Consider the following 25,709-nt stretch of genomic DNA (forward strand, 5'->3'; position numbering starts at 1 on the left):
TTTTTTTTTTTTTTTTTTTTTTGGGAAACAATCCCTATCCTCCCAAATGCAGGTTTGAGATAACACATGTTTTGACTTTTTTAATGAACAGGTTAGAAAAAACGGGTATGAATGAATCCGATGCTTACAAGTACTTCGTCTTGCGAGCACAAAATATAGCTTTGTCTCACGGATATGAACTCGTAAATTGGTATGTGGTTCTGCTCTAGTCTAATCCTCTAAGGCAGTTTTCTGATCTTATCTACTCAATGGAAAATTTTCAGGGAAGAGACTTTTAACAATTTTGGCAGTGAATTGAGTCGAAAGACTGTTGTGCATAACTGGTATGTCATACCTACTCTTATTTCAGCTTTTATAACTTATCCCGTGATAGAGTATCAGTCCATGTCCATGCTTAAAAGTTTCTTGAACTACTATTGACATTCTTCAGTTTAATTTTCCTTTATTCTTGAGGAACCACTACCTTTTAAGGAATGTGTCATAAATGAAAGCAATCAACTTTTTTCAAGCTTCAACCTACATAATTGTGCAAAACATCTATTAGTGATGATTACTTTATCTTAGCTACTTCCGTTGGTGATGATTGGGAGATGAATTGTTCTGGAGAAGGGTAAGTTAACTGAGTAAATGTCTTCAAGTATTGCGTATAAAATTAGTTCTCCTAAATTTTATATGATATGAAACACATCTGTTTTACCCCGAAGATAAGGGGTGGAAAGAGTTTACGCTGGAACTAAAGGATGATGCTGCCATAAATCATAGTGATTTTCTATGTTCACCTTCAAGATTCTTTCCCCTTGAACATGGCCAAGCCAGAATTATACTCTTCCCAATACAAATTAGCTAATATGAATATAGAAGCCTTCAAAAAAGAGAAAAAAAAAAAACGAAAGAGTTAATCGCTTGAAATGGATAATTAAGGCATCCCATATTTTTACTTTTCCTGATGTTCGTTTATTTCATTTTCAGGTTAGGAATGGGTGTTGCTCCTAAGGTTGTTGCTGCTGGTTTAAGATGCATTGTTAGCAACCAAGATAGTTGGTACTTGGACCACATAGACCCAAGTTGGGAGAAGTTCTATTTAAATGAGCCGCTTAAAAATATCACAGATCCAAAACAACAAAAATTAGTCATTGGTGGGGAGGTATGCATGTGGGGCGAAAGTGTCGATGCCTCAAATATTGAGCAAACTATTTGGCCTCGTGCTGCAGCCGCTGCTGGTACGTTATTGTTGTTTTGTTAATATTTTTGCATGGTAAATTGAGAAACATGTTCTTGATCAACTGAAATTTTGAGATCTCAGTAGTCAGTGATAACTTTCCAGATGTTTAACTTCGAGGTTTAACTAACGAAGCTACTCTTGAAAAGAAAATATAAACAAGGGATAGTTTTAGTAAATTTATGTGAGATCCCACATCGGTTGGGGAGGAGAACGAAACATCCTTTATAAGGATGTGGAAACCTCTCCCCAACAGACGCATTTTAAAAATCTTGAGGGGAAACTCGAAAGAGAAAGCCCAGAGAGGACAATATTTGCTAGCGGTGGGCTTGGGCTATTACAAGTGGAATCAGAGCTAGATACCAGATGATGTGCCAGTGAGGAGGCTATTCCCCGAAGTGGGGTAGAAACGAGGCGGTGTACCAGTAAGGACGCTGGGCCCCGAAGGGGGTGGATTTGGCAGGGGTCCCACATAAATTGGAGAAAGGAACGAGTGCCTGCGAGGACACTGGGCCCTGAAGAGGGGTGGATTGTGAGAGTCCCACATCGGTTGGGGAGGAGAACGAAACACTCTTTATAAAAGGGTGTGGAGTTAAAGCCTTGAGGGGAAGCCCATAAGGGAAAACCCAAAGAGGACAATATCTGCTAGCAGTGGGGCTTGGGTCGTTACACTTTCTCTCTTTTTATTAGAAAACTATCTCACCTAGTTTATTATACTCGTATAAAAAACATTGATATCTACGACTTTGCATTATGAAATCATTTTTTAATATTTGCATTATCCAATTCATAAAAGCTCATGGTGCATGATAGTTCCCATTCCCTTAAACCCTATGCAAAACCTTGCTTGTGGTACTCAATTATGCGATCTATAAAAGCTCAGGCAATGTCATGCTTTGTAATTAGCTGAAGAAAAACAGTACTAGCCCTTCTCCATTGCCCCCTTTTCTTAGATTTCGCTCATAATTGTTCTACATTAATTGACTGGTTTCAATCTTCTTCGGTGATCATGTCCTGACAGAGCGCCTTTGGACACCATATGACAATCTGGCTAAAGACACCAATCAAGTTTTTGCAAGGTTGGCGCACTTCAGGTGTTTGTTGAACCAGAGAGGGATCAAGGCTGCTCCGGTATCAGGACTTGGCAGATCTGCTCCTTGGGGTCCAGGCTCTTGCTTTGTGCAATAACTATCCAGGTTAATCTCCTTCATACTCTTACTGTCCTCTCATTTGATTAAAATACTTCGTTTCACCATGAACTCAGGAAGAGCTTCATGGTTGGGAATGTGATGTTCATGTATTATGGAGCGTAGTTTTGTAGGCTCTTGTTGTTGAGGATTGTTAGAAGGGAGTCCCACGTTGGCTAATTTAGAGAATGATCATAAGTATACAAGTAAGGAATACATCTCCATTGGTATGAGGCCTTTTGGGGAAGTCCAAAGCAAAGCCATGAGAGCTTATGCTCAAAGTGGACAATATCATACCAAGTGTGGAGAGTCGTGATTCTTAACATGGTATCAGAGTCATGCCCTTAACTTAGCCATGTCAATAAAATCCTCAAATATCAAACAAAGAACTTGTGAGTCTGGAAGGTGTAGTTAAAAGTGACTCAAGTATAGAACAAAGGGTATACTATGTTCGAGGACTCCAAAGAAGGGGCTCCATAGGCTTCCGGGGAGGCTCTATAGTGTACTTTGTTCGAGGGGAAGATTGTTGAGGATTGTTGGGAGGGAGTCAAGTAAGGAATACATGTCCATTGGTATGGGGCCTTTTGAGGAAGCCCAAAGCAAAACCATGAGAGCTTGTGCCCATTGTGGAGAGTCGTGATTCCTAACACTCGATTCTTATCTCTGTTTCATTCTTTAGAATAAGTTGGTTGAGCAGTTTTCCAAAATATTGTTATTATGTTCATACTTTAATTTACCTTAACCATTTTAATCTTTCTTGTTTACAAAATTATTATCTATAAACAAAGAAAATAAAGAGAAAGTAGGATGAAGTTGAATACTCTTATATGGGCAGTTGAATAGGGAGATAAACCCTTTCTTTCTCTTTCATTTTGAAGGTAGCCTATCATGAGATCATGAGAACTTTGTGGATTGATAGAAATGGCAGCAAGCAAGCATCTTTGAGGAGAGTGACACAACCAAACACCATCCAAGAAGTGAATTGGCTTACCACAACCAAAATAAATCATCCCTTAATTGAATTAGTGTATCACAAAAACATTTAAGAATAGACTCAAATAGACTACCCATTTTGTGTTATAAGAGTACAATGTAATATATCTGTACTCCGCCTTCCATTTACCTCATGATGATGTATAATTGTGATCCATTCTCTGGTCAATAAAAAGCTCTAGCAGCTCCTTACAGTGAATGTACGCATATTTGTCGAACCACTTAGTAACTCCTCGTCCTTTCCTTCCTTAGTCGACATGTGGAAAATGGCTTTGTGTGTAGGTAATGAGAAGAGGTGGAGTTATTAGGAAGTGTAATCAAGTTCTCAGCGTAATAGAGTCTCCAGGACGGACGACGTGAGTGAAAGTCCAGACCATAGCGGTTTTAGAGACTTCTCTCTCGATTTTAACAGTGACAAAAACTTTCTCTGAAAGGGTTTCTCTTTCTGGTGGTTTGGTTCGTCCCATAAACAGGAGTAGACGAGTCCCTCCTCTCTCCCTTTTCGGGGAATGGCTGCAATCACAAGCAAGTCATTGAATGAATGGAGGGCTCCGAAAGCACATGCGGGTTAAGTAGGTGTTTTAGGAGACGGTCTAGAAAAGGGTATGGTTGATCCCTCTTTTTCCTTTTAAGAGAAACATTAGTGCCTTATCTTTCATGAAAAAAACTTCAACCTACAAACCAAGAGAAGGTTTAAGGGGAAGAGGACCATAAGGACTAAGAAGTCGGCCGTTGAACACAACTCTCTATAGGAAACACTCGCACACTTTGTTAAGACCAATCGAGAAGAGATTTACAAAAGTAGACACTACTACTTTGTATTGCTATAGATTTCTTAAGATGATAAACTAAGTAGGGTGAAGGGGTATTTATATCTGATGCTAGTCAATCTATTCTTAAATTTCTCAGAGTAAATCAACAATGATATTTTAACATCGGCTTCGTAAGAGTCTTTATGCCCTCAAAGTAACAGTATAATGGGCACCTGTTGCTTTACGAGGATTTTTTAAGGTGAAGGTCTTAAGTCGATCAACAAAAGAGAAAAACTTACATGCTAGCTACGTGGGAAACTCAATTCTTGATATGCTAATAATACAAACCTTAGCCTAATTAGGCATTAGAGTGCATTTTGCAAGCATCATATTGATGTGTTGATTTGTTATTTTGTAGGTATCGTTAGGAATCGTGTTTATTCGAGAAATTCTCGTGTCGAATATGTTAAAATATCATCACTAGCCCAATAGAGTCAAACCCAATAATTATTCGAGCTCATTGATTGCATCTACCCTATTTAGATTATTATCCCAACAAGTACAAAGTACAGAGTGGAGTAGTTGTCTTGTAATATTTTCTCGATTAGTCTTAATAAAAAGTGTGAGTGTTTCCCAAGTAGAGTTGTGTTCAAATATGTGGATCAACAGTCTCTATAAACTATCCTTAAAGAGATATTTGAAAATTTGAGAACTTAACAAACAAAACACAATTCTATCTATAAATAATTTATCTCCCAAAATTCTGAAATGGTAACGACATTTTTTTAGGTTAAGATTTTAATGTAATTTTTTAAAGTTTAAAAGTATTTTTGAAATAATTATAACTTTTTATTTTTTATTGTTTTTGTAGTTTTGTTTTTTTTAGTTTAAGATGTTTTTTTTTATTATTATTTTTTAGTTTGAAAGATATTAATGAAACGGTTAGGTATTATTATAAATAAAGTATCAACGACGAGGATATAAATATATATATATATATTATATTTATAAAAAATTTAAGGATGTCATTCAAATTTTTGAAAAATTATAGGTATTTTAAGAATAAATTATAAATTTTGAGGGCATTTTTTTAAATATAACCTTTATTCTTTTTATAAAATAGTAGATGATAATTCCAATTGTAGGAGAAAATAAATAGTTTACTTTGCATAGTTTAATAAATAACACACAAATAATGTAGAAATTTTAAAATATACTTTTTTTTAATTTTTAATTTACATATCTAATATATACCAAATTGAAATTTTATTTTAATTTAAAAAAAAAATATTGAATATATAAAAGATTTAATAAACAGATTAAACATTTTTTTAAGTTGACTAATTCAATATAAAATTAAGAGTTTTTAAATCTATTATTCCAAGACTTGTTTGTTTCTTGTTTTTAAATAAAGAAAAACATAACTATGTTTTGTTCTTTATTTTTTATTTAAAAAACAAACATAATTATGTTCTTGCTTTTTTAAATTTAAAATAAACTCTGAAATTATCATTAATTTTTTTTTTAAATAAAGGATTAAAATGTACATGTATGATGTATAATATTAAAAATATTAGTTGCAATAATATTGTAATAATCCAGTGATTTAAAAAATAATTATAAATGATTGTAATAATATATAAGTTGAATAATATCAATTTTAAATATGAAGAATCAACTCTTGTCTAAGTGGTACATTTGAACAGTCAATTTTATGTTTGCAAAGTTGTGATGTGATGTCCCACATTGGTTGGTGAGAAGAACAAACCACCATTTATAAAGGTGTGAAAACCTTCCCTAACAGACCAGATGCGTTTTAAAGTCTTGAGGGGAAGCTCGAAAAGGAAAGCTCAAAGAGAACAATATCTGCTAGCGGTGAATCTGGGTCGTTACAAATGGTAACAGAGCCAGACACTGGACGATGTGCCAGCCTTCTCGCCCTTCTCCAAAGGGGGTAGACATGAAGCGGTCCCACATCGATTGGAGGAAGGAAAGAGTGCCAGCGAGGACGCTGGGGTCTGAAGGGGGTGGATTGTGATGTCTCACATTGATTGGGAGGAGAACAAACCGTGTGGACGATGTGCCAACCTTCTTGCCCTTCCCCAAAGGGTGTAGACATGAGGCGGTGTGCCAATAAAGATGTTGAGCCCTAAAAGGGGTGGATTTGGGGCGGTCCCACATTGATTGGAGGAAGGAATGAGTCCGAGTGAGGACGCTCGGCCTTGAAAGGGTGGATTGTGATATTTGTAAAATTTTCCTTCGTGTGGAATTCTCTCCCAAATAAAATTTATAAAATAGAAAATTTAATTTAAAAAGAAAAAAAAAATAATAATTATGAAAAAAAAAAAAACTTCCTCCAATCCAAAATTGTGGTTCATAAAGAAAGACAAAATCTAAAAAAAAAATTAAATAAATAAAATTGAGAGATTTGCAACCAATCGCTTTTCTCCATTTTCCGGTTCGAGAAGAGAAAACGGTTCAACTGAACCGGAAACTCTATCCCCATACGCTTCTCGTCGTCTGATTTTCATTGCTGTTTCTCGTGTTGCTGTGTTTTTATCTGCTCTCTGCGAGCTCTGTTTCTTCCATTACTCTTGGGTTTTTGCCTGCCATGGCCGTTGCAACCTCTTCTACTGTTTCTAATTTGACGCAACGGCGGCCGTTGTTGAGTCTAAGAGACCCAGGTACTCCCAATAGGCGGGCGAACTCGGTGCAGCTCCCTTCCCGCTCTATTTGCTCTAATCTCGCTCGATTCGATGTCGAGTCTCGTTTCGTTGTCCCTTTGAGGAGGTGAATTTTAGTTTCCCGACAAGAATTGTGTTGTTTGTTTTCATGGTTTTCTGTAAATTATTCATCTGGACATGACTTGGGTGTTTTTTTTTTTACTTTTTATTTCTATAATCCCCTTTCATTTGAGCTGTACTCTAATTGCTCTCTTCCTTCAATATCTAGTTTGGTTCTTGTTTCGCCTATGGAGGAATCTAGTTTTTGGAATTCTGTTCATGTAAAAATGAATAAATATATAGAAGTTGTATTGTGACTTTGCGGCTAAGTGATGGGAGGTCCTTTTCAATTCGTTTGGTACTAGGTGGGATGTTTTTTGCGTTAATTTTTTTGAAGGCGAAGCTGAAGTTCTTCGGAGAAATCATAAATGTTGTTATGGGTTTTCCTTTTTTGGAGATTATGGTTCGAACTTTTCAGGATTCCTGCTCTAATTTGAATGAGCATTAGGACTTAAATGAACATTTCAGGATTCCTTCTCTAATTTGGATGAGCTAATACTTGGATTCTCTTTCTTCCTCTTGTTGCACTTTGTTCAATGAGTTATGTAGTTATGGCTTTCTCTTGATTTAGGCCAATTGAAAGTGATTTCTGTAAGCCACTTGAAGTGTTGAATTCCCCCAGCAGGCTTAAAGGGATAGCTCCTCTGCCTCCGTACTATTTAAGTTTCTCTAGCATTGTAGTAACCAGCCAGTCATGATCTATTTACCAGAAATCTTGAATGCTTTGATCCACTATCATCAACGAGTTAGGGTGCAGGCAAGGAGAGAGGGAGATTTTGGTGACTTAATTCTCTTCCAACCTGATAAAGTATTGCTTCACTGTGGCGGTTAACCATCGGTTCATTGGATTCTGGGCCGGATGGATCTAGTGCATAATTTGTAGGGGGTCTTTATTATCAATAAAATTTCTTCAAACTCTTTCCTCTTCCTTCTGTCCCCATGAGTTAAGAGCTATCGCAGGTATTAGGGGCTGTGTTGACCGAAGGCAATTTTCCAATAGCTAAATACTTTGGTTGTTGAAGAACAGAAGCTTGGGGATTGTTATCTGGTTCAAGCTCTTCACCCCGAGGACCATCTTCAATGGTTTGCATGTCCCGAGTAGGAGCTGGAAAATTTTGTAGAGTTGAAGGTTGGGAAACGGTGGGTGAGTTTCCAATGAGGTTAAAGTATGGGATGATGAGAAATGTGGTAAAATCCCTTGGTTTGGAGAATCGTTTAAAGTAAGAAATCTATCAATAGTGTGTTGGTATGAAATGAATCACGGTTAAATTAGAGACTTGGATGAAGGCTTTATTCATTGCATAAGAAAATAAATTAATGTAGATACTTATAGTTGGAAAGCTTTCTTGTAATATATATATATTTTAAAAATTTTGTTTTTATCAAGAAACTGAGTTTTCATCAAGAAAAATGAAAGAATATAAAATAACCTACAAAAGGGGTCTATAAAACAACCCAAAAAGGAGCTAAATCGAACCCGACAAACCAACAAAAAATGGCTCTAATTCAAAAGAATAAGGTATTCTCATAAATTGTTAAAACATTTGCTTTTGATGCTGTTTTAGTCATTGTTTGGCTATATCTAAAATCTATTTTGTTTATTTTTTTTTATATTGTAATGCAACTTTTCAAAAGTGTTCTCTTTTAATAGAAAAAACGGTTGGATGAAAGTCCCACATTGGCTAATTTAGGAAATCTTCATGGGTTTATAATCAACGAATACTATCTCCATTGGTATGAGACCTTTTGAGGAAGCCCAAAGCAAAGCCATGAGAGAGGCGTACTTTGACTCCAAAAGAAAAGGAGTCGAAAAGGAGTCGAGCCTCAATTAAGGGGAGGCGTACTTTGTTCGAGGGGAGGTGTTGGATGAAAGTCCCACATTGGCTAATTTAGGAAATCTTCATGGGTTTATAATCAACGAATACTATCTCCATTGGTATGAGACCTTTTGGGGAAGCCCAAATCAAAGCCATGAGAGCTTATGCTCAAAGTGGACAATATCATACCATTGTGGAGAGTCGTGTTCAATTAACAAACACATTGTATTTTTTTTTTTTTTTTTCTAATATTCTCTTGGATGAAAGTTTTTTTTTTACTTGTTTCTTACTTTCCTTTCCTACCTTTAACAAAGGTAGTATAAATTAGTCTTACTATTCTTTTGTTCCTCCTCCATTTTCCCTTTCCTTGATCGAGGTATGGTTTTGTTGAGTGCTTATATTTATATCAACGAATAGCTTTGTTAATTATTTCCTCTTGGTTTGGAAGGTACTCTCATGACGATGGTACTGGTAGATACAAGTTTAGAAGAAACAAGGATAATGCTCGAAGGCCACATGCTTATAAGATTGGGGAACGTGGGAGTGGAACTTCGGAGACTACTAATTGCATCTCTTGCTTTCTTAACCAAAAACGTAGAGGTCCCGGTATTAAAAGATTCACTCCTACTCCTAGATTCATTTTTGACAAGTCTGTGTTTCAGTTATCCAAGAATGAACGTGATGTTAAAGTTGTAAGTTCCCATCGTTTCTCTCTGTTTGATCATTAAGCTTATTCCTTTTTTGTTTTTTTGTTTTATTTTATTATTTTTTTTTTTGCGTTGTGGGGTCCATCTGCTTAATATATTTTGTATGAAATTCTTCTATAAATCTGTCTTTGTTATCTTTCATTTAATCGTACAAGTCTCATGATCTCCTTAATGTAAATATATATATTATAAACAAATCATTTTAGAGACTATAGAAAGGGGAAAGAGTGGAAATACTCCTTTGCAATCTTAGGAGCTTATGTAGAGCACTCTAGGTAACTTAGTCTACAAGAGATTTGAGAGAAAAACTCAATACTATTGTTCATCCACTAGAGCCATATATGTTGGTGGACAAGGCAATCCAAAATTCTCTTTTAAAAAAATGTTAAATTACAACAAGGAAAAAAAAAAAGAAAAAAAAAAAAGAAAAAGAAAAAAAAGTGAAGCTGTTTACATACAACACGATGTACTAATCTTTAGCGTTTGGCAGGTTCTAGTTGAGGTATGTCTATTGCTGGTTGAAAACTATTTTCAAACAATGAGATGCACTAATGTGCATGTGGTACCAAAGCTACATATGATGCCAAAGCTCACTCAGTTAGGAGTTAATATATATATGCATATTGTTTTACACAGGGACTAATGCAACTGCTCTATGTTATAATTCAATACTTGAGCATGAGATCACATTTTGTTTCCTACTCTTCCACTAAACTAAATTACCCCCAATGAGAATATATTCCTCTTTGGATGCTAGGTTCTGTACTTTATCTTTTTTTATGGTTCATAGGCTAGATTAGATGTTGGTCTTCTTTCTACCTTAGATCCTTTTTAAGTCGACATCTAACGAAAATTCAATTTTAGTATGATCATGATTTTTATATAAGATTTCATGTCTAGGAAGTAGGAGAAACTTTCAAATGACACAAAATCATTCTACTCTGGCCAATTATCTGCGGAAGGTGTGTCTTGACTCATGATACTCTCTAGATAAGCTATGTTGATTGAGTCCTCTTGTAACAGCCCAAGTCCACCACTAGCAAATATTGTTCTCTTTGGGCTTTCCTTTCAAGGTTTTTAAAACGCGTCTGTTAGGGAGAGGTTTCCACACCCTTATAAAGGGTGTTTTGTTCTCCTCCCCAACCGATGTGGGATCTCACAATCCTCCCCCTTCAGGGCCCAACGTCCTCGTTGGCAATCGTTCCTTTCTCCAATCGATGTGGGACCCTCACCAAATCCACCCCCATTCGGGGCCAGCGTCCTTACTAGCACACTACCTTGTGTCTACCCCCCTTCGGTGAACAGCCTCCTCGCTGGCACATTGCTCGGTGTCTGGCTCTGATACCATTTATAATTATTTGAAACATTAAACTTCTATTTCTTCTGTTTTAATTAAATGAGATTATTGTCTTTTATTCTACTTTACTTTTCTTTTATTTTTGTTTGTTTTTGCTTTCGTCCTTTTAGTCACGGTCCGAGTTTCGAAGCCTCGAAAATCGGGTTGTGACACTTCTCTTCTATCTCGTAGGATATTTAAGTAATTATTGATCTTTTGTGAGTTGCAAAGTAGGCATCATTGGAGTACTACATGACTTAGACCCCAACTTTTCCACCTTTGATAACAATTCAAACACATATTTCCTTTGTGGAAAAAGTATCTCGTTTTTTCTCCATGCCACCTCTTTACCTAGGCAGTATTTCAATAATCTTAAACTCTGGTATGAAATTCACTATGAATAAAGGAAGGGAAATTGGGCGAAAAACCCTCCAAGATTCTTGAAAGTGCTTTAGCCCCACAAATCACCCATTTGGATGGAGACCATATTTGGTTACTATAACCCTATATTACAAGGCATCATACTCCATTGGGAAAATGGAACAACCAGTGCAATTGAAACTTTTAGAACCTTAGGGAAGAAATTAAAAAATGAAAATACTAGGTATTTGTTTATATTTAACCTATATTAAAATATAACAAAATTTCCGGTTATTATTATTTTCTATTTACTTGATAGTCCATATATTCTTATATTTCTCGTCTCTGTACTTTTATGCAACATCCAGGTGAAGCATGCCCGTATAGTTTGTGGAACTGTAGGTCCAGATGAGCCTCATGCAGCAACTACAGACTGGCCTGATGGTATTCTGGAGAAACAAGATTTGGATGCTTCATATCCTGAGTTTGGAAGAGCAGAGCTAGAGGCATTCCTTAGTTCTGAACTCCCGTCCCATCCAAAGTTGCATAGAGGGCAGTTGAAAAATGGATTGAAATATCTTATTTTACCGAATAAAGTTCCCCCTAACAGGTATTGAGCATGTGGTTACTGGAGAAATAATTTAACTAGCAAATGCATTTCAATTGAGTAGTGGATTTCTTAGAACAGTTCAGTTTGACATTTGTAGGGATGTAGTAATATTCATGAATATAAGCTTTAAGCATATAAATTATTTTCAGAGCCAATATCGTAACCACTTGACAGGAAAAACCAGCTTAGATGAACACTTTTCTTTTCTTTTCTTCTTTTTTTTCTTTTTTTCTTTTTTTTTGGATAAGAAATATGATTTCATTATCAAGGAGGATTTAGAAAACATGGGGGGAGATGAGCTATCCCCACACACCAAATGAATACAAAAATGCATCTCAGCTGGTATGTAATTGTAAAAGCAAATATTTCGCAAGTTCACAAAGAGCTTTCCTGTCAAAAACTCTTATCTCAAAATACCCTTCTATTCCTTTCAAACAACATCCTCCATAGAAGAGCTACCACACCGTTGGCCCAAATTATGTTGGTTTGACCCTTAGGAGTACCAACCAGAAGATGAAGAAAGCCATCCAAAGCACTGGAGGGAAAACACCAATCCAGCTTGAACAAACTAAGCAAAGTCTCCAAATAACTAGTCGAAAAGGGGGAGAAAAAGAAGAGATGCATCAAGGATTCATTGCTATTCTTACACAAAACACACCAATTCAGAGAGAGCGAGGTGGATTGGAAGACTTTTTGAATTCTATACCATGTATTAAGCCTTCCAAACATAAAGATCCACAAGAAAACCTTCACCTTCTTAGGAATGTTAGGTTGCCAAATGATGAGGTGTTCTCGGTGATTCAACTTTTCTAGTTGTTGCAAAGATGGACTGTTTTAACTTTTGATGCCCAAAATCCAAAAAGGAATGGAGATGTATGTTGACTAATCCAGTGAGATACGTTTTGCGGGAATGTTTGGTTGAGAAGATAAAGCACAATTTCCATATGTTTGTTGAAAATTTTCTAGTGTCATATAAAATAAATATGAAATCTATTTTCAATATTTCATGAAGGATAAGATGGATTTTGTGTTCTGCATGGTAGGCAGATTGTAAAATGTTAAATCTTTGTCAAACTCTTCTTCTAATTACTCATCAATTTTGGTAATTCAAGCTATGGGACCTTAGTCTAAGGACGGGGATAAATTTTAATGTTTATCTTGTTAGTTAGGTTTTGTGGGTCCTTTTTTTTCTTCCTACTTATCCTCCCCAAGTATTCTCTCTCCCCCTTTCTCACTCTGTTTAAAAAAAAATTGGACCGTTCTTCTGCAATTCTCATTAAACAAATGAACCTTTATTGATGGAGACCAGAAGAACTCACCCCTGACAACTTTTTGAATTTAGGTTTGAAGCACACATGGAAGTCCATGTGGGGTCAATCGATGAAGAAGATGACGAGCAAGGAATTGCACACATGATTGAGCATGTAGCCTTCCTTGGAAGTAAGAAACGTGAAAAACTTTTGGGTACAGGCGCACGATCTAATGCCTACACTGATTTCCACCATACTGTGTTTCATATCCATTCACCAACTATCACGAAGGTTGTTCTTGTTGGTTCTTCTATTTTTATTCGCATGCACTGATATCATATCTTGATCTTTTGTCTTTCAATTTTCTATGAGGACGTGGTTAAACATTTTATCTCTTAGAGAATAGGTTTTGTTTCCAGCATTATTTCTTTCTTGCTGCTGATATTAAGTTAGACGTTAATTTGCCACTTATGTATGAGTCCTGACTTTCTATAGTTAACATACATTGCGTTTGTGTAATTCAGTTTCTTTATTTTCTTCATTTCACCTATCTTTTGTTCTCAGCATGACATAGATGCATGAATGTTTATTTATTTATTTTATAATTTTTTTAAAAAATGCAGCTGCTCAAATATTTTAGCAACTTTATATTATCTAGTCAATGCACTGAGAAATTCGCTTGATGTTTAAGTTAATTTTTCCAGTGCTTAGGAATCATTACTGAGACATGTTCAAAATTATAATCCACTCATGCTAGTTTCTCTAAGTATTTTTCTTATATTCTTAGGAGATGCTTTTGGCAGAATAGAATTTTGAACTTAATCTATTAATGTGCCCATGGTGAACAATCATAAGTATCATGGTGGACCGTTTAGAGTTCCCCGTATACTAGATGGGGCATGAATACAGCACCATACTTCCGTTGCTCTTTGCATCACTTGCATGTCTAGGTTTGTTACTTGCAATTTGTTTGAAGATTGACCACATTTTCTTTGGCTGTAGGATTCTGAGGGAGATCTGCTTCCATCTGTTCTCGATGCCTTAAATGAGGTATGAATGATAAATGATCAAAGTGCCCACTAGTGTGGCTTTCGGTTCTGATATTAGTTTTCTACTTGATGTATTGTTTTTGTTTTTATAGCAAATGAATTGTCTGGTTTCAGTATATGTGCTTACATAGTTTATATGCATCCTTCGTTTGTGCTTGCCTAAATAGATAGCTTTCCACCCAAAGTTCCTTGCTTCACGAGTTGAGAAAGAGAGGCGTGCGATTCTTTCTGAACTACAGATGATGAATACAATAGAATACCGTGTTGATTGTCAGGTGAGATGCATTGCAGTTGCATTTGTTCATGAAAAATTATTTCAGATTGGTGATGTTCCAATATAGTTTATATATTTGCTAATCAGTTTTTTTTTTTTTAATTTTTTTTTTATTTGGAAACATTTCTCTCTGTACAGCTGTTACAACATCTGCATTCTGAAAACAAGCTGAGCAGAAGATTCCCAATTGGATTGGAGGAACAGATTAAGAAGTGGGATGCCGATAAAATAAGGAAGTTCCATGAACGATGGTACTTCCCTGCAAATGCAACCTTATACATTGTTGGAGATATTGATAACATCTCAAAGACAGTAAACCAAATTGAGGTTTGAACAACTCTTTTTTGGTTCAAATATATATACATTGAGAATAGAGACTATTGAATTCATTTAAGGATTCAGTTCACAAGTTTACCGATTATCTCTTCCAGGCTGTCTTTGACGACACTGGCCTAGAAAAGGAAGCTGTTTCTACTCCTAATCCCAGTGCATTTGGTGCAATGGCTAGCTTTCTTGTTCCCAAGATCTCAGTAGGATTAGGTGGAAGTTTATCAAACGAGAGATCAAATTCAGTAGATCAATCCAAGATCATTAAGAAAGAAAGGCATGCAATTCGTCCTCCTGTGAAGCACAATTGGTCACTTCCTGGGAGCAATGTAAATGCAAATCCTCCACAGATATTTCAGCATGAGTTGCTTCAAAATTTCTCAATTTATATGTTTTGCAAGGTATGTGGTGTTAAATCTATATTTAAATTTTTCTCTCCTGAATTTATCTCGCATGATTCTTTTTTTGAAAGCTTTTTTAATCACTAACATATAAGCATTTGCACACACGAAGAATTAACCCTTTTGGAGATGTAAACATGATGTCTATGAAAAGGACATTCTAACGAACTCTCAAGATAAATAATTTTTTTTTAGAAGGAAATAGATATGTTCATTAATGAAGAAATGAGTACACAGTGAAACTCTCAAGAAAATTAAATATTTACGAACTTTGAGAAAATTCACCAGTTTAAGAAATTTTACAAGCTAATGGTTGAATACCTCACACATTCTCTTGAGTCATCGTTTCAAAAAGCAAAGCAAAGACCTTGTGGCTAAATTCTGTTGCAGCCCTAACCAATTGGACTTTACAAGGAGAAGAGAGTAGGCTTTAAGACTTTTTGGGAAGGCGTACTGGTGTGCTTTTTATTGGCACCTTACACCAAGAGGTGAGTTTAAAAAAAAACTCATCAATTAGAGATCAAAGAAGATTAACTAAAATATCTAAGAGGGTGCGTATGTTTACACCAATACTAGGTGTGAAATAATGTTGAGTTTTCTCCAAATTGATGTTGTGGACACCCCTATCTGCCCTAGAACCTTCCCAAAAGAAATCTCTGGTAATTTTATCTTGTATTTTGGCAAACTTAGTCGGTAATTTAAACAATAAAAGGTAATAAGTAGGCATACTTAGAGAGATTATCTTGAATAAGAATATGTTTACCTACAACCGAAGTTCACTATCAAACAAGCCACTTCAGAATCGCTGATGTATACCTCAAAATCTCACTCTTGCCAAAAATTAACCTAAATTGTGCTCAAAGGTCTCAGTAACCTCAAATGGTTTCCTTAATGCGGTCGGGTTAAACATTGAAAATAATAACGTACCATCAATAAATTGCAAGTGATTCCATCGAAAGATGAAAATTCAACAAGATGAGTCACAATTTTACCCAATTGCTCCCCATGCGATAATGAACGACTAAGGCAACTAGAGACCAAAATAAGAAGGAAAGGAGAAGCAGAGTGGACTAGATATGGGGCATGGACAACACAGAGTGGACTAGATGTGGGGCATGGACAACACAGAGAGAGAGAGGAGAGGAGTGAGCCACTTGCTATTCAACTGCAATAGCTTCCTTCAAAAATAGTAAACTCTTGCTTCATCCTTCCCTAGTTGGTGAAGTAGATGCAAATTGTATTAGTAGTTATTTTTTATATTTGAGGTTGACTCATCCTCTTATTCTTCAAGTACACTCTCTTTTTGAAGTTTTGTTTTGGATTAGGGAATAACATGTTTACCAAATACCTACTTTTGAAATTCAATGCAGGTTCCAGTAAATAAGGTTCAGACATTTAGTGACCTGAGAAATGTTCTTATGAAGAGGATATTTCTTTCTGCATTGCATTTCCGTATAAATACAAGATACAAGGTGCGTTTGAACAATTCTGTCTTTGTTATGAATACAAGATTTCTAGTTTTGGATGTCATCATTTTGTTTGATTTTGTCACAAACGTTTTTCATATTGGTCGTCTATCATAATTTAATTTTTTATTTGAATACACAATAATTCTTTCATGTGGCATCCTAATTTGGTTTTAGTGATGTATTAGTTATTTGTTGACTATTTTTCTCATTGACTAGTATAAAACTTTTATCATTCCAAAAATTTTCTAATTTATTGAAATTTTCAGAGTTCAAATCCGCCATTCACTTCCATTGAATTGGACCATAGTGATTCTGGAAGGGAAGGGTGCACTGTCACCACTCTAACAGTAACAGCTGAACCCAAGAATTGGCAAAGTGCAATCAAAGTTGCTGTTCAAGAGGTTTGTATCTCTTATTTTACCCAAATCTTTCCAAAAAACTTAACTTTAAAATTAAATTTCTGAATCTTTCCCCACCCGTTTACTTGTTTACGTGAGTTAACTATGACATTATGGTTTAAATTTTATCGATTTGAATCCTAAATTGGAAAAAGTGATAAACTAGATCCTTTTTGTTGATTGTTTTGTTGATCCAGGTGATGACTCGATTTAATTAGTTTTTCATGATTCTTTTAATTAGCTTAGTATTTACTTAAAACAATGAAAAAAAGGAAGAATTTGAATTGGAAAGATATATTTTTTTCATTAAATAGATAAATTATTTTAACTCAATAAAAGATCAAAGTTAAAGCAAAAGAGAGAGAAACTTTGAATCAAACAATGGTTTGGATCAATTTTCACCTAAATATATTTTTAAGAAATTCCATGGGTTCAACCCCATTGATTGTCTTTTTAATCCCTACATTTGAATCTGGTAATCATGCTTTGTAGCCTTGCTGGTGCTCGGGTCATTTAGATAGGGGAAGAAGGGAATTCAGGCTAATAAAATGCCAAGGCATAAAGGATTTACATCTGTTATTTGAAAAGGAGAGGGAAGAAGAAAGAAGGATACTGGTTGACGCTAATGAAATAAATAATTTTGATAAGAAACACCTTCATTGAACAAAAGAAGAACAAACAGTGCAAGGGCAAAGGGGCGAGGAACCCCCTCCCTCGAAAACCAATGAAGCACCGCCTCCCAATTATGGAGGAGCTGAGTTTCCTGTTTCTAACACACCATAAAGAAGTAAGTTTTACAGTATTTCTAAACACCACAAAAGAATTCGGCTTGTCTTCAAAGATTCTCCTATTCTTTCCTTCGAAACCTCCCTAAGATATGCCTGAGCAGTGCATCTCCACAAAAAATCTAGCCTTCACTTTTAGCAACCAACCATTAAGAGCTTCAAACATCCACTATTCTACCTTCTCAGGGCAACACACACCAAGTCCAATGGCACTTTGACTGCTGGACATATAATTTGTATTTCATGTGCTGCAGGTACGGAGACTTAAAGAGTTTGGTGTCACCAAGGGTGAACTGACTCGCTATATGGATGCACTTCTAAAAGACAGTGAACACCTAGCAGCAATGATTGATAACGTGTCATCTGTTGATAATTTGGATTTTATAATGGAAAGCGATGCACTGGGGCATACGGTTATGGACCAAAGACAAGGTCATGAAAGTTTGGTTGCCGTTGCTGGAACAGTTACTCTTGAAGAGGTACACGTTTTTTTTATAATTATATTCTGAAGGTAATTTCGCAGTTGCTTGTTATACAAGAACAGTTGTCTTTGAGAAGAAAAAGTGACATATAAGAGAGGCAGATTATGTTTGCGTCTTTGATGTAAGCCTGCCTCTTTTTCAATTGTTGGCACTGATTATTTCTCGTAATATGGTTGTATTTTCTCTTGAAATTGTATCGTTTAAGAAATAAGTTAGGGTATTGAGTTGACACATACATCTTCTATAAATAGTTTACTGAATGATACTTTCTGTATGAGTAAGTTGGTAGTTGGAAAATTCTCTTCCTCTTTTATTATCTTCAATTTTTTCTTCTCAAAACTTTTAGAGCACGAAGGAATTTGTATTGATGTGAAAGTAGAGAGGGAGGTTGATTCTGTCCAGAGGCTAAAAGCGATGACATGTACGCTTTGCAATTAGTATTCAATTAAAGGATGTTACTTTATGATTCATCCTCCTATCCTTTCAGGTGGTGGCTACCTTATCCTGAACCCTGTTTTTAGTATATATTTTTTAATATTGAATACATCATAAGTGTACTGTTATTAACTAAAAAATATTGATGGATAAAGCACATAACGGCGCACACGTACATGCTCAATTATATTTATGACACTTTGAGAATTAGCTGTAGGAGTGCATTTAAAAATTATGGAGGGTAAGGGTTGACTAAAGTTTTTAGAACATTGTTTATTTAATCTTCCATCAAAAGAAGAAAAAATTTCGCTAATTCTCTCCATGCATTGAAGCTGTTATTGGCATGCTATATCACCTGCTTTTGCTATAGATTATTAGCAGTTTCTTACAAACTGTATTACACATTCATTGATTTTCAATTTTTTTTTTTTAATTTTATTTTAGGTGAATTCTATTGGTGCTGAAGTGTTGGAGTTCATCTCTGATTATGGAAAGCCTACCTCACCCCTTCCTGCAGCTATTGTTGCATGTGTTCCGAAGAAAGCACATATTGATGGGTTGGGTGAAACAGAGTTTAAGTTAACTGCAAGTGAGATAATTACTGCTATTGAGGCAGGATTGGAGGAACCTATTGAAGCTGAGCCAGAAGTATCCTGTTCTCTTATCCTCTCTCTTTCTTTTACACTTAAGTATAAGATATCTGTATGCTTGTTTTATCATTTCTCGTTGGAATTAAATTATATATACTTCTGCAGCTTGAGGTTCCAAAAGAGTTGATATCATCATCACAGATAGCTGAGTTAAGGATGCAACACAAGCCATCGTTTATTCCTTCAAACCCAGAGACTAGTGTCACCAAGTTTCATGATAAGGAAACAGGGATCACCCAATGCCGTCTGTCAAATGGAATTCCTGTGAATTATAAGGTATAATTTATAGGATCAATGACATAGTGAGCTTAGACTTCACTTTATGCTGGGTGGGATGTAAATTGCTCTGTATATTTCATAAATTTTTCTTAGATCCATCTATCTGTTTGACTGAATTTTATTGCCAGCTTAACTGAGCTGTATTATGGGACCGTCGTTGGATCCTTCGCACACGTGCTATCAATGTTAACTATCTGGTTAGATGACAATTCCAAGGATTTACAAGCTTGCTAAGAAAGTTATTCATCAGGCTGTGGTTCTAGAAAAGTTTCAATAAGAGACATGTCACAAGGAGGTTCCTGGGTTTTTGTTTGCTATCACAAATGTGTTCTTTTGTCGAATCAAATGAGAGGCATCAACATTTGTTCTTATACCGTGTTTCTTCTGATGTTTTAAGGAATATTTGTCATTTATTTGGATGAAAACTTCAGTGTTTTGATAATTTTCTAAAGGAGGTAACCTCATATATGCCTTTCATTTGGTGCATCCGAATGGAGAGGAACAGTATTATCATTGAAGAGAGGAAGACATGCCCACGGTGTGGGTGAAAGTTCAGTCTTTGGTTTCTCCATGGTCCATTTGACAAACATGTTCAAAAAAATTATATTATTTTTTGAATTCTAGATTGGAAAATTTCTTGTCTTTTTAGTTCTATCTTCCCAGTTTATGGGTGTCTAGAAGTGCAATTTTAATTAATTCTTTTACTATTATATATGCTCAAAACATGTTTGTAGATAACTGCCGTGAGTCTTTGTGAGACGTATAATTTAAATTGATGTTTAAAATGTCTAGTTAAATTTCATATTTTTCAAACCCCAGGGCAAAGAATACCGATTATTCAAGGGATGGTTTCTCAAACAATCGTGGGTAGCTCTGGAAAAAATATATGCATGGGTGGTTGTTATTTGTCAACTTCTTTAACCATTTATACCATTGTACACGCAGATTTCAAAAAGTGAAAACAAGTCAGGTGTGATGCGGCTTATTGTTGGTGGTGGACGAGCAGCTGAAAGCCCTGACTTACAAGGAGCCGTTGTGGTCGGTGTTCGAACTCTCAGTGAGGGAGGTCGTGTAGGAAGCTTTTCAAGGGAGCAGGTATTGTATTTGAATCCTCACATTCCTCTCACTCACCCATCCAACTGGTTCTTTGCACTTAAAACTGAGGAAAAATTCAATGAAGCAATGAACTTCCTATTGAAACAATATAACTTGTCCCATAGTGGATTATATCTAGCTGTTTGTGGAGTTATATAGACATAACGGGACAATCAATGTGTGGGGAGGATGAGATTTTACGTTGTCGGAGCAATCTATTGTGGATGAAGAGTTATGTGGTCATAACGGGATAATCATCATCTATTGAAGGCTTTGTTTGTTCAATATGTTGTAGGTAGAACTTTTTTGTGTTAATCACTTAATCAACTGTTCGCTGGAGTCGACCGAAGAGTTCATTGCTATGGAATTTCGTTTCACCTTGAGAGACAATGGCATGCGTGCAGCTTTCCAACTACTCCACATGGTTCTTGAGGTATGTGCAAATGGCAGGTTTTGGTTTCAAATTTTCTAGTTTGTTTTTCCCTACAAATCACAGTTGTGTTTCTCATAATATAAATAAATAAATAAAGAAGGAAAAAAAAATATATATATATATAACTCTGTCTGATTAATAGTTAGAGCATGAATATGAATATTGCTAGAACACAATTTTTTAGTATGAATTAAATAGTTCATAGAGCGAACTGCTCTGCAACTTTTAATTGTTGCCAATATCTTTTTATTTATTCTTATTCAAATGTTTTTATCTCAACCTTCAATAATAGACAAGAAGTCCTCTGTAAATTAACCTTTTTTTTAGGAAGTCTCCTATTTCTCTTTAAATTAACCAACAAGGATGAAGGTTCATCTAGATTGAATTTTACTTAGAAACCGTAAAAACTTGATATTTCACTACAATCATTCAAGGTTTAATTCAAATTGTTTCTCTGAATTAATATTTGTACGTTTTACTACTTGAAGTCATGGCAATTACTTATTTGCAGCATAGCGTCTGGCTGGAGGATGCATTTGATAGAGCAAAGCAGTTATATATGTCATATTACTGGTCTATTCCTAAAAGCCTGGAACGATCTACTGCTCACAAACTCATGTTAGCTATGCTGAATGGAGATGAGCGGTTTGTTGAGCCTTCCCCAAAATCACTGCAGAATTTAACATTGCAAACCGTGAAGGATGCAGTGATGAATCAATTTGTAGGCAATAACATGGAGGTCTGCTCTTTTTCCTTTTGATAGAAAATAAGAATGATATTAAGAAGTATTCGTACTAGAGAACGATAATGAATGTCCTAATATTAATAAAGGGAAATTAAAACAAGTATAACGTTATAGAGTACAAAGAAGCAAAAATAATCCAAAAATATAAGCGTTTTACGTTCTTAAACCAACAAAATGGCAATCTGTTATTTTTTGAGAAGTTACATGTTTGAACAATAATTCCTGATATATTATCATGGAATCTTCCCGTTTTTTAGGTAAGTGTTGTTGGCGACTTTTCGGAGGAAGAAATTGAGTCTTGTATTCTAGATTATCTTGGTACAGTCACAGCAAAAACACCTTGTGAGACAGCACCTGCCTCTGTTCCCATTGTGTTTCGACCATCTCCATCTGAGTTACAATTTCAGCAGGTGAGACGAACGTTTGATTTGTTAAAACTGCTCGGTTTATTTTTGGAAGATTTTCCCCCTCTCCCTATATTGAGTAATATTCTTACTTTATGTGCAAAATTCATTTTCAAGTGAAATTATTCCACTCATTTGTTTCTTAGAAAGGATATTTTCTGATCTACACTAAAAAGATTAAAGGTTCAGATGTCGTTGATTTTTCATTTTATTTTGCAGTTGCATGCTTTCTGAGATCAATATAAGATATTGTGTTCAGATCATTATGATCTCTGTTATGTTTCTGATAGCAAGTTACTCATTACCATATTTAAACAGGTATTTTTAAAGGATACAGATGAAAGAGCATGCGCTTATATTTCAGGTCCTGCGCCCAACCGTTGGGGCGTTACAGTTGATGGTGTAGAGTTGTTAGAATCAGTTAGTCAGATTTCAAGAACAGACGGTGAGTTTTCTGCCAAAAAGTATATATTGACTCGTGTCACACCATGATTTTCTGATATAACTTATGATGGATTCTTTTTCTTTAACACCAGAGAGTGACGAATCTGATAATGATATTGAGAAGGGTTTGCAGAGAAAACTTCGTAGTCATCCACTCTTTTTCGGGATTACTATGGGGCTTTTGGCTGAGATTATAAATTCCAGGCTTTTCACAAATGTCCGGGATTCTCTTGGATTGACATATGACGTATCCTTCGAATTGAGCCTGTTCGATAGGCTTAAGCTCGGATGGTATGTTATATCTGTAACATCAACTCCAGCCAAGGTTTGAACTTAATTTTCATAAATATCCTTGTTAAGTTCTTGTTTCTTTTATCCTTCACTCATAGAACTCTTTTCAGGTGTACAAAGCTGTTGATGCATGCAAAAACGTTCTGAGAGGTTTACATGGCAACAAAATTAGCCAAAGAGAATTGGACAGGGTAAAGTGTTAAATGACCAGCTCAGCTAGTACTGGTTAATAAAACTTCATTAGTTCCCATTTGATATTATTCATAAAACCGATTTTCCATTTAAAACTAAAAATAGTTTATCGCTCGTTACATAAAACTCTTCTTTTTACATATGTACTATAGCACACACAGGTACAGAAAAAACACGTACCTACACAAAACTTTTCGACAATGTTGTTTACCAAGCTATATCTTGGTGTGAACTGTCTAATATTTTTACTTCCTATAGTTATACCTCCCTCATTGCTAATTGGGAAGGTATTTTGTAAACACCATGAATTATACATCGTTTTTGTAAATTTCAGTCATCAATGAAATTGTCTTTTATCAAAAAAATATATATATATATAGCATATATGGGTACAAATTCTTTCTCGTGCAGTTCTGTACTTGGAGTTTGTAGACCATTTCATTCTTAGCCAATGGTTGAAATAATGTTTCTGCAACTGTAGGCAAAACGTACTCTTCTTATGAGACATGAAGCTGAAATAAAGTCCAATGCTTATTGGCTTGGCCTATTGGCTCATCTGCAAGCATCTTCTGTTCCACGGAAGGTAGAACTAATGTGCTTGTACTTCAACTATATTTGCTCCTATGCTTTTACCTTGGAAACAGAAAAAGATCACATACAAGAATCTCACATTATGTTGTCACTGTCTTCATTTTTGGATGTCTCACCTGTCTCTTCTCTTTTGACTGTGGGGCAGGACCTATCATGCATCAAAGATCTTACGTCGTTGTATGAAGCTGCCACCATTGATGACGTATACATTGCTTATGATCAGTTGAAAGTGGACGCCGATTCTTTGTATACGTGTATTGGTGTAGCTGGAGCTCAAGCTGGGGAAGAAAGTATCGGTGAGGAGTTTCGTATTACAGTGTTTCATCTTCGTGATTAATTGATAGGACATTGTCTGTGTAGATTACAAATTAATCCTTAGTTTCATATGAACATCAACTTAAGTTTGTAGAGAGGTTTGTATTCTACAATAGGTTAATTAATGTTAAACTGGGCTGTCTCCGCTGGTGCCAACCTTAGCTTCAAGTGTTATTTCATGTTGTGGTTGCAGTTTCTTTTGAAGAGGAAGGATCAGATCAAGATTTTCAAGGTGTTGTTCCAACTGGACGCGGCTTATCTACAATGACCAGGCCCACAACATGATCTCACATGATGAAAAGATTTAATCATCCAAAGGGATTAAACAAAAAAAAGGTTCGTTTCCTTTATAATTTTTTATACGAAAATCTCGACTCTTTTACACTCGAGTCTGCTGGTTAAACTAATTTTGTGATTCATATTGTCTTCTCGATCATTCTTATTCCTTCTCGTTACTCAATAAAAACTATGAATCTTGTTAAGAAAAAATTTGTAATTATACGTACTATATACTATACCCTTTTGTTAGAACGAATGAAAAAAGAAAACTTGAGGTTATATATAATAGCTCAAGTCCCAGCTAGCAGATATTATCATCTTTGAGTTTTTTTTCTTTTGGACTTCTTCGGAAGGTTTTTTAAAACGTGTCTGTTAGGGAGAGGTGTCCACACCCTTATAAAAAATGTTTTGTTCCCCTCTCGAACTGATGTGGGGCCTGACATCATATCGTTCTTTGATGAGAAATTATAATGTTTAACCCCTTTTTTAACTATTTTTATGGAGGTTCATTTGCCTTTATTTGCTAGCCAAAGGCACTTATCCTCTTGGTTTGTAATTATAGGATGGATGTTCACTCCAAAGTACAGTCAATAATTTGATTACCTTATCGAATACGAAGCTGCTACGCCGATCTCGTTCGGAGTAGGGAAGGTAGACGACCGTAAGCTGATTAGTAGAAGTTGCTTAATTGGTACAATTTTCTTCTTTGTATCCAGCAGGCATTATTATTATTGCTTGAATACCAACGATGCTGATTCATTTTTCATAATATGCATCACTCAGATTAGCAGCCACACCATGTCCAACCAAGATATATGAATACTACTTTGTATGCTTATATTTCAAGTTATATGTTGTAAAGTATAGCCACCCTCCTCTCTTGTGGTCTGCAACCTACACACAACTATTTACATCTCATTTTGCTCAATAATATCACTATTTATCTTTTTCTCAGTTTTTATGTGCATTTGTTCTCGGATCGAGCCCGAGTTTGAGATGACTTTTGGAGAAAAACACGTTTTTTTAATGAAATTTTTAGAAGTATATTGACAGAGTGTTTTATTTAATTTGACTAAAAGAACGTTTTATCATGTCATATATCGAATTCAACTCAATCACACCTCGAATGTCTACTAGAACGTTTTCAATTCTATATGGTGAGAGTTGCCTTCTGATACAAAAGGCTTGTCTTTTCTTCTATTATAAATGTCTCCTAAAACACTTCACTCGAGTTCAAAATAAGAAATTTCGTGTAGATAATTTTCTTAAATTAAATTACAAGTTTAGTCCTAAGAATCATTTGATAATTTAAAAGGTTTGTTGAATTTGAATTTATGAAGTAGATTGGTTGTTAGTT

General features: G+C 35.5%; 2 protein-coding genes across 7 annotated transcripts in view; both read left to right on the forward strand.

Moving 5' to 3' along the window:
• The window catches only part of LOC111444179 (beta-hexosaminidase 3-like), a 12,174-nt gene extending 7,585 nt beyond the window's left edge, over window positions 1-4,589 (forward strand). Inside the window, exons 11-15 of one of the 5 annotated variants that reach the window (XM_023082174.1) lie at window positions 92-190; window positions 264-323; window positions 970-1,220; window positions 2,241-2,415; window positions 4,570-4,589. In XM_023082174.1, the coding sequence (XP_022937942.1) occupies window positions 92-190; window positions 264-323; window positions 970-1,220; window positions 2,241-2,407 (577 nt within the window). In that variant the 3' untranslated portion in view covers window positions 2,408-2,415; window positions 4,570-4,589. Of the gene's footprint in view, window positions 1-91; window positions 191-263; window positions 324-969; window positions 1,221-2,240; window positions 2,417-3,284; window positions 3,603-3,681; window positions 3,967-4,569 lie in introns of those variants that run through there. The other 4 variants (XM_023082173.1, XM_023082171.1, XM_023082172.1 and 1 more) reach the window with 4 other exon arrangements.
• A 2,091-nt stretch (window positions 4,590-6,680) lies between these two features.
• On the forward strand, window positions 6,681-25,306 carry LOC111444241 (stromal processing peptidase, chloroplastic-like). 2 transcript variants are annotated; one of them, XR_002710667.1, is made up of 24 exons: window positions 6,681-6,941; window positions 9,200-9,443; window positions 11,523-11,764; window positions 13,107-13,305; window positions 14,017-14,064; window positions 14,231-14,338; window positions 14,476-14,664; window positions 14,769-15,065; window positions 16,436-16,537; window positions 16,801-16,935; window positions 17,972-18,196; window positions 19,079-19,282; window positions 19,390-19,560; window positions 20,509-20,658; window positions 20,954-21,091; window positions 21,603-21,830; window positions 22,094-22,246; window positions 22,559-22,685; window positions 22,777-23,009; window positions 23,086-23,166; window positions 23,649-23,750; window positions 23,904-24,054; window positions 24,267-24,409; window positions 24,915-25,306. XR_002710667.1 is itself a non-coding variant. In XM_023082266.1 (24 exons), exons 1-23 carry the CDS (start codon window positions 6,763-6,765, stop codon window positions 24,356-24,358), a joined length of 3,798 nt encoding a protein of 1,265 aa, XP_022938034.1. In that variant the 5' UTR covers window positions 6,681-6,762; the 3' UTR covers window positions 24,359-24,405; window positions 24,913-25,306. The 2 variants fall into 2 exon arrangements, 1 of the variants encoding a protein (XP_022938034.1); XM_023082266.1 differs by having other exon boundaries at window positions 24,267-24,405; window positions 24,913-25,306.
• Window positions 25,307-25,709: the final 403 nt, after the last annotated feature.

Source organism: Cucurbita moschata, unplaced genomic scaffold (genome assembly GCF_002738365.1).
Source record: "Cucurbita moschata cultivar Rifu unplaced genomic scaffold, Cmos_1.0 Cmo_Scf00006, whole genome shotgun sequence".
In the NCBI taxonomy this organism is placed as follows: Eukaryota; Viridiplantae; Streptophyta; class Magnoliopsida; order Cucurbitales; family Cucurbitaceae; genus Cucurbita; species Cucurbita moschata.

Excerpts from the sequence above, each read along its gene's own strand:
- LOC111444241 (XM_023082266.1), top strand. The coding sequence starts at position 6,763 with ATGGCCGTTGCAACCTCTTCTACTGTTTCTAATTTGACGCAACGGCGG. Across the intron at positions 22,247-22,558 it reads CTGAGTTACAATTTCAGCAG|GTATTTTTAAAGGATACAGA; the intron begins GTGAGACGAACG and ends ATATTTAAACAG. Across the intron at positions 24,055-24,266 it reads AGCTGGGGAAGAAAGTATCG|TTTCTTTTGAAGAGGAAGGA; the intron begins GTGAGGAGTTTC and ends TTGTGGTTGCAG.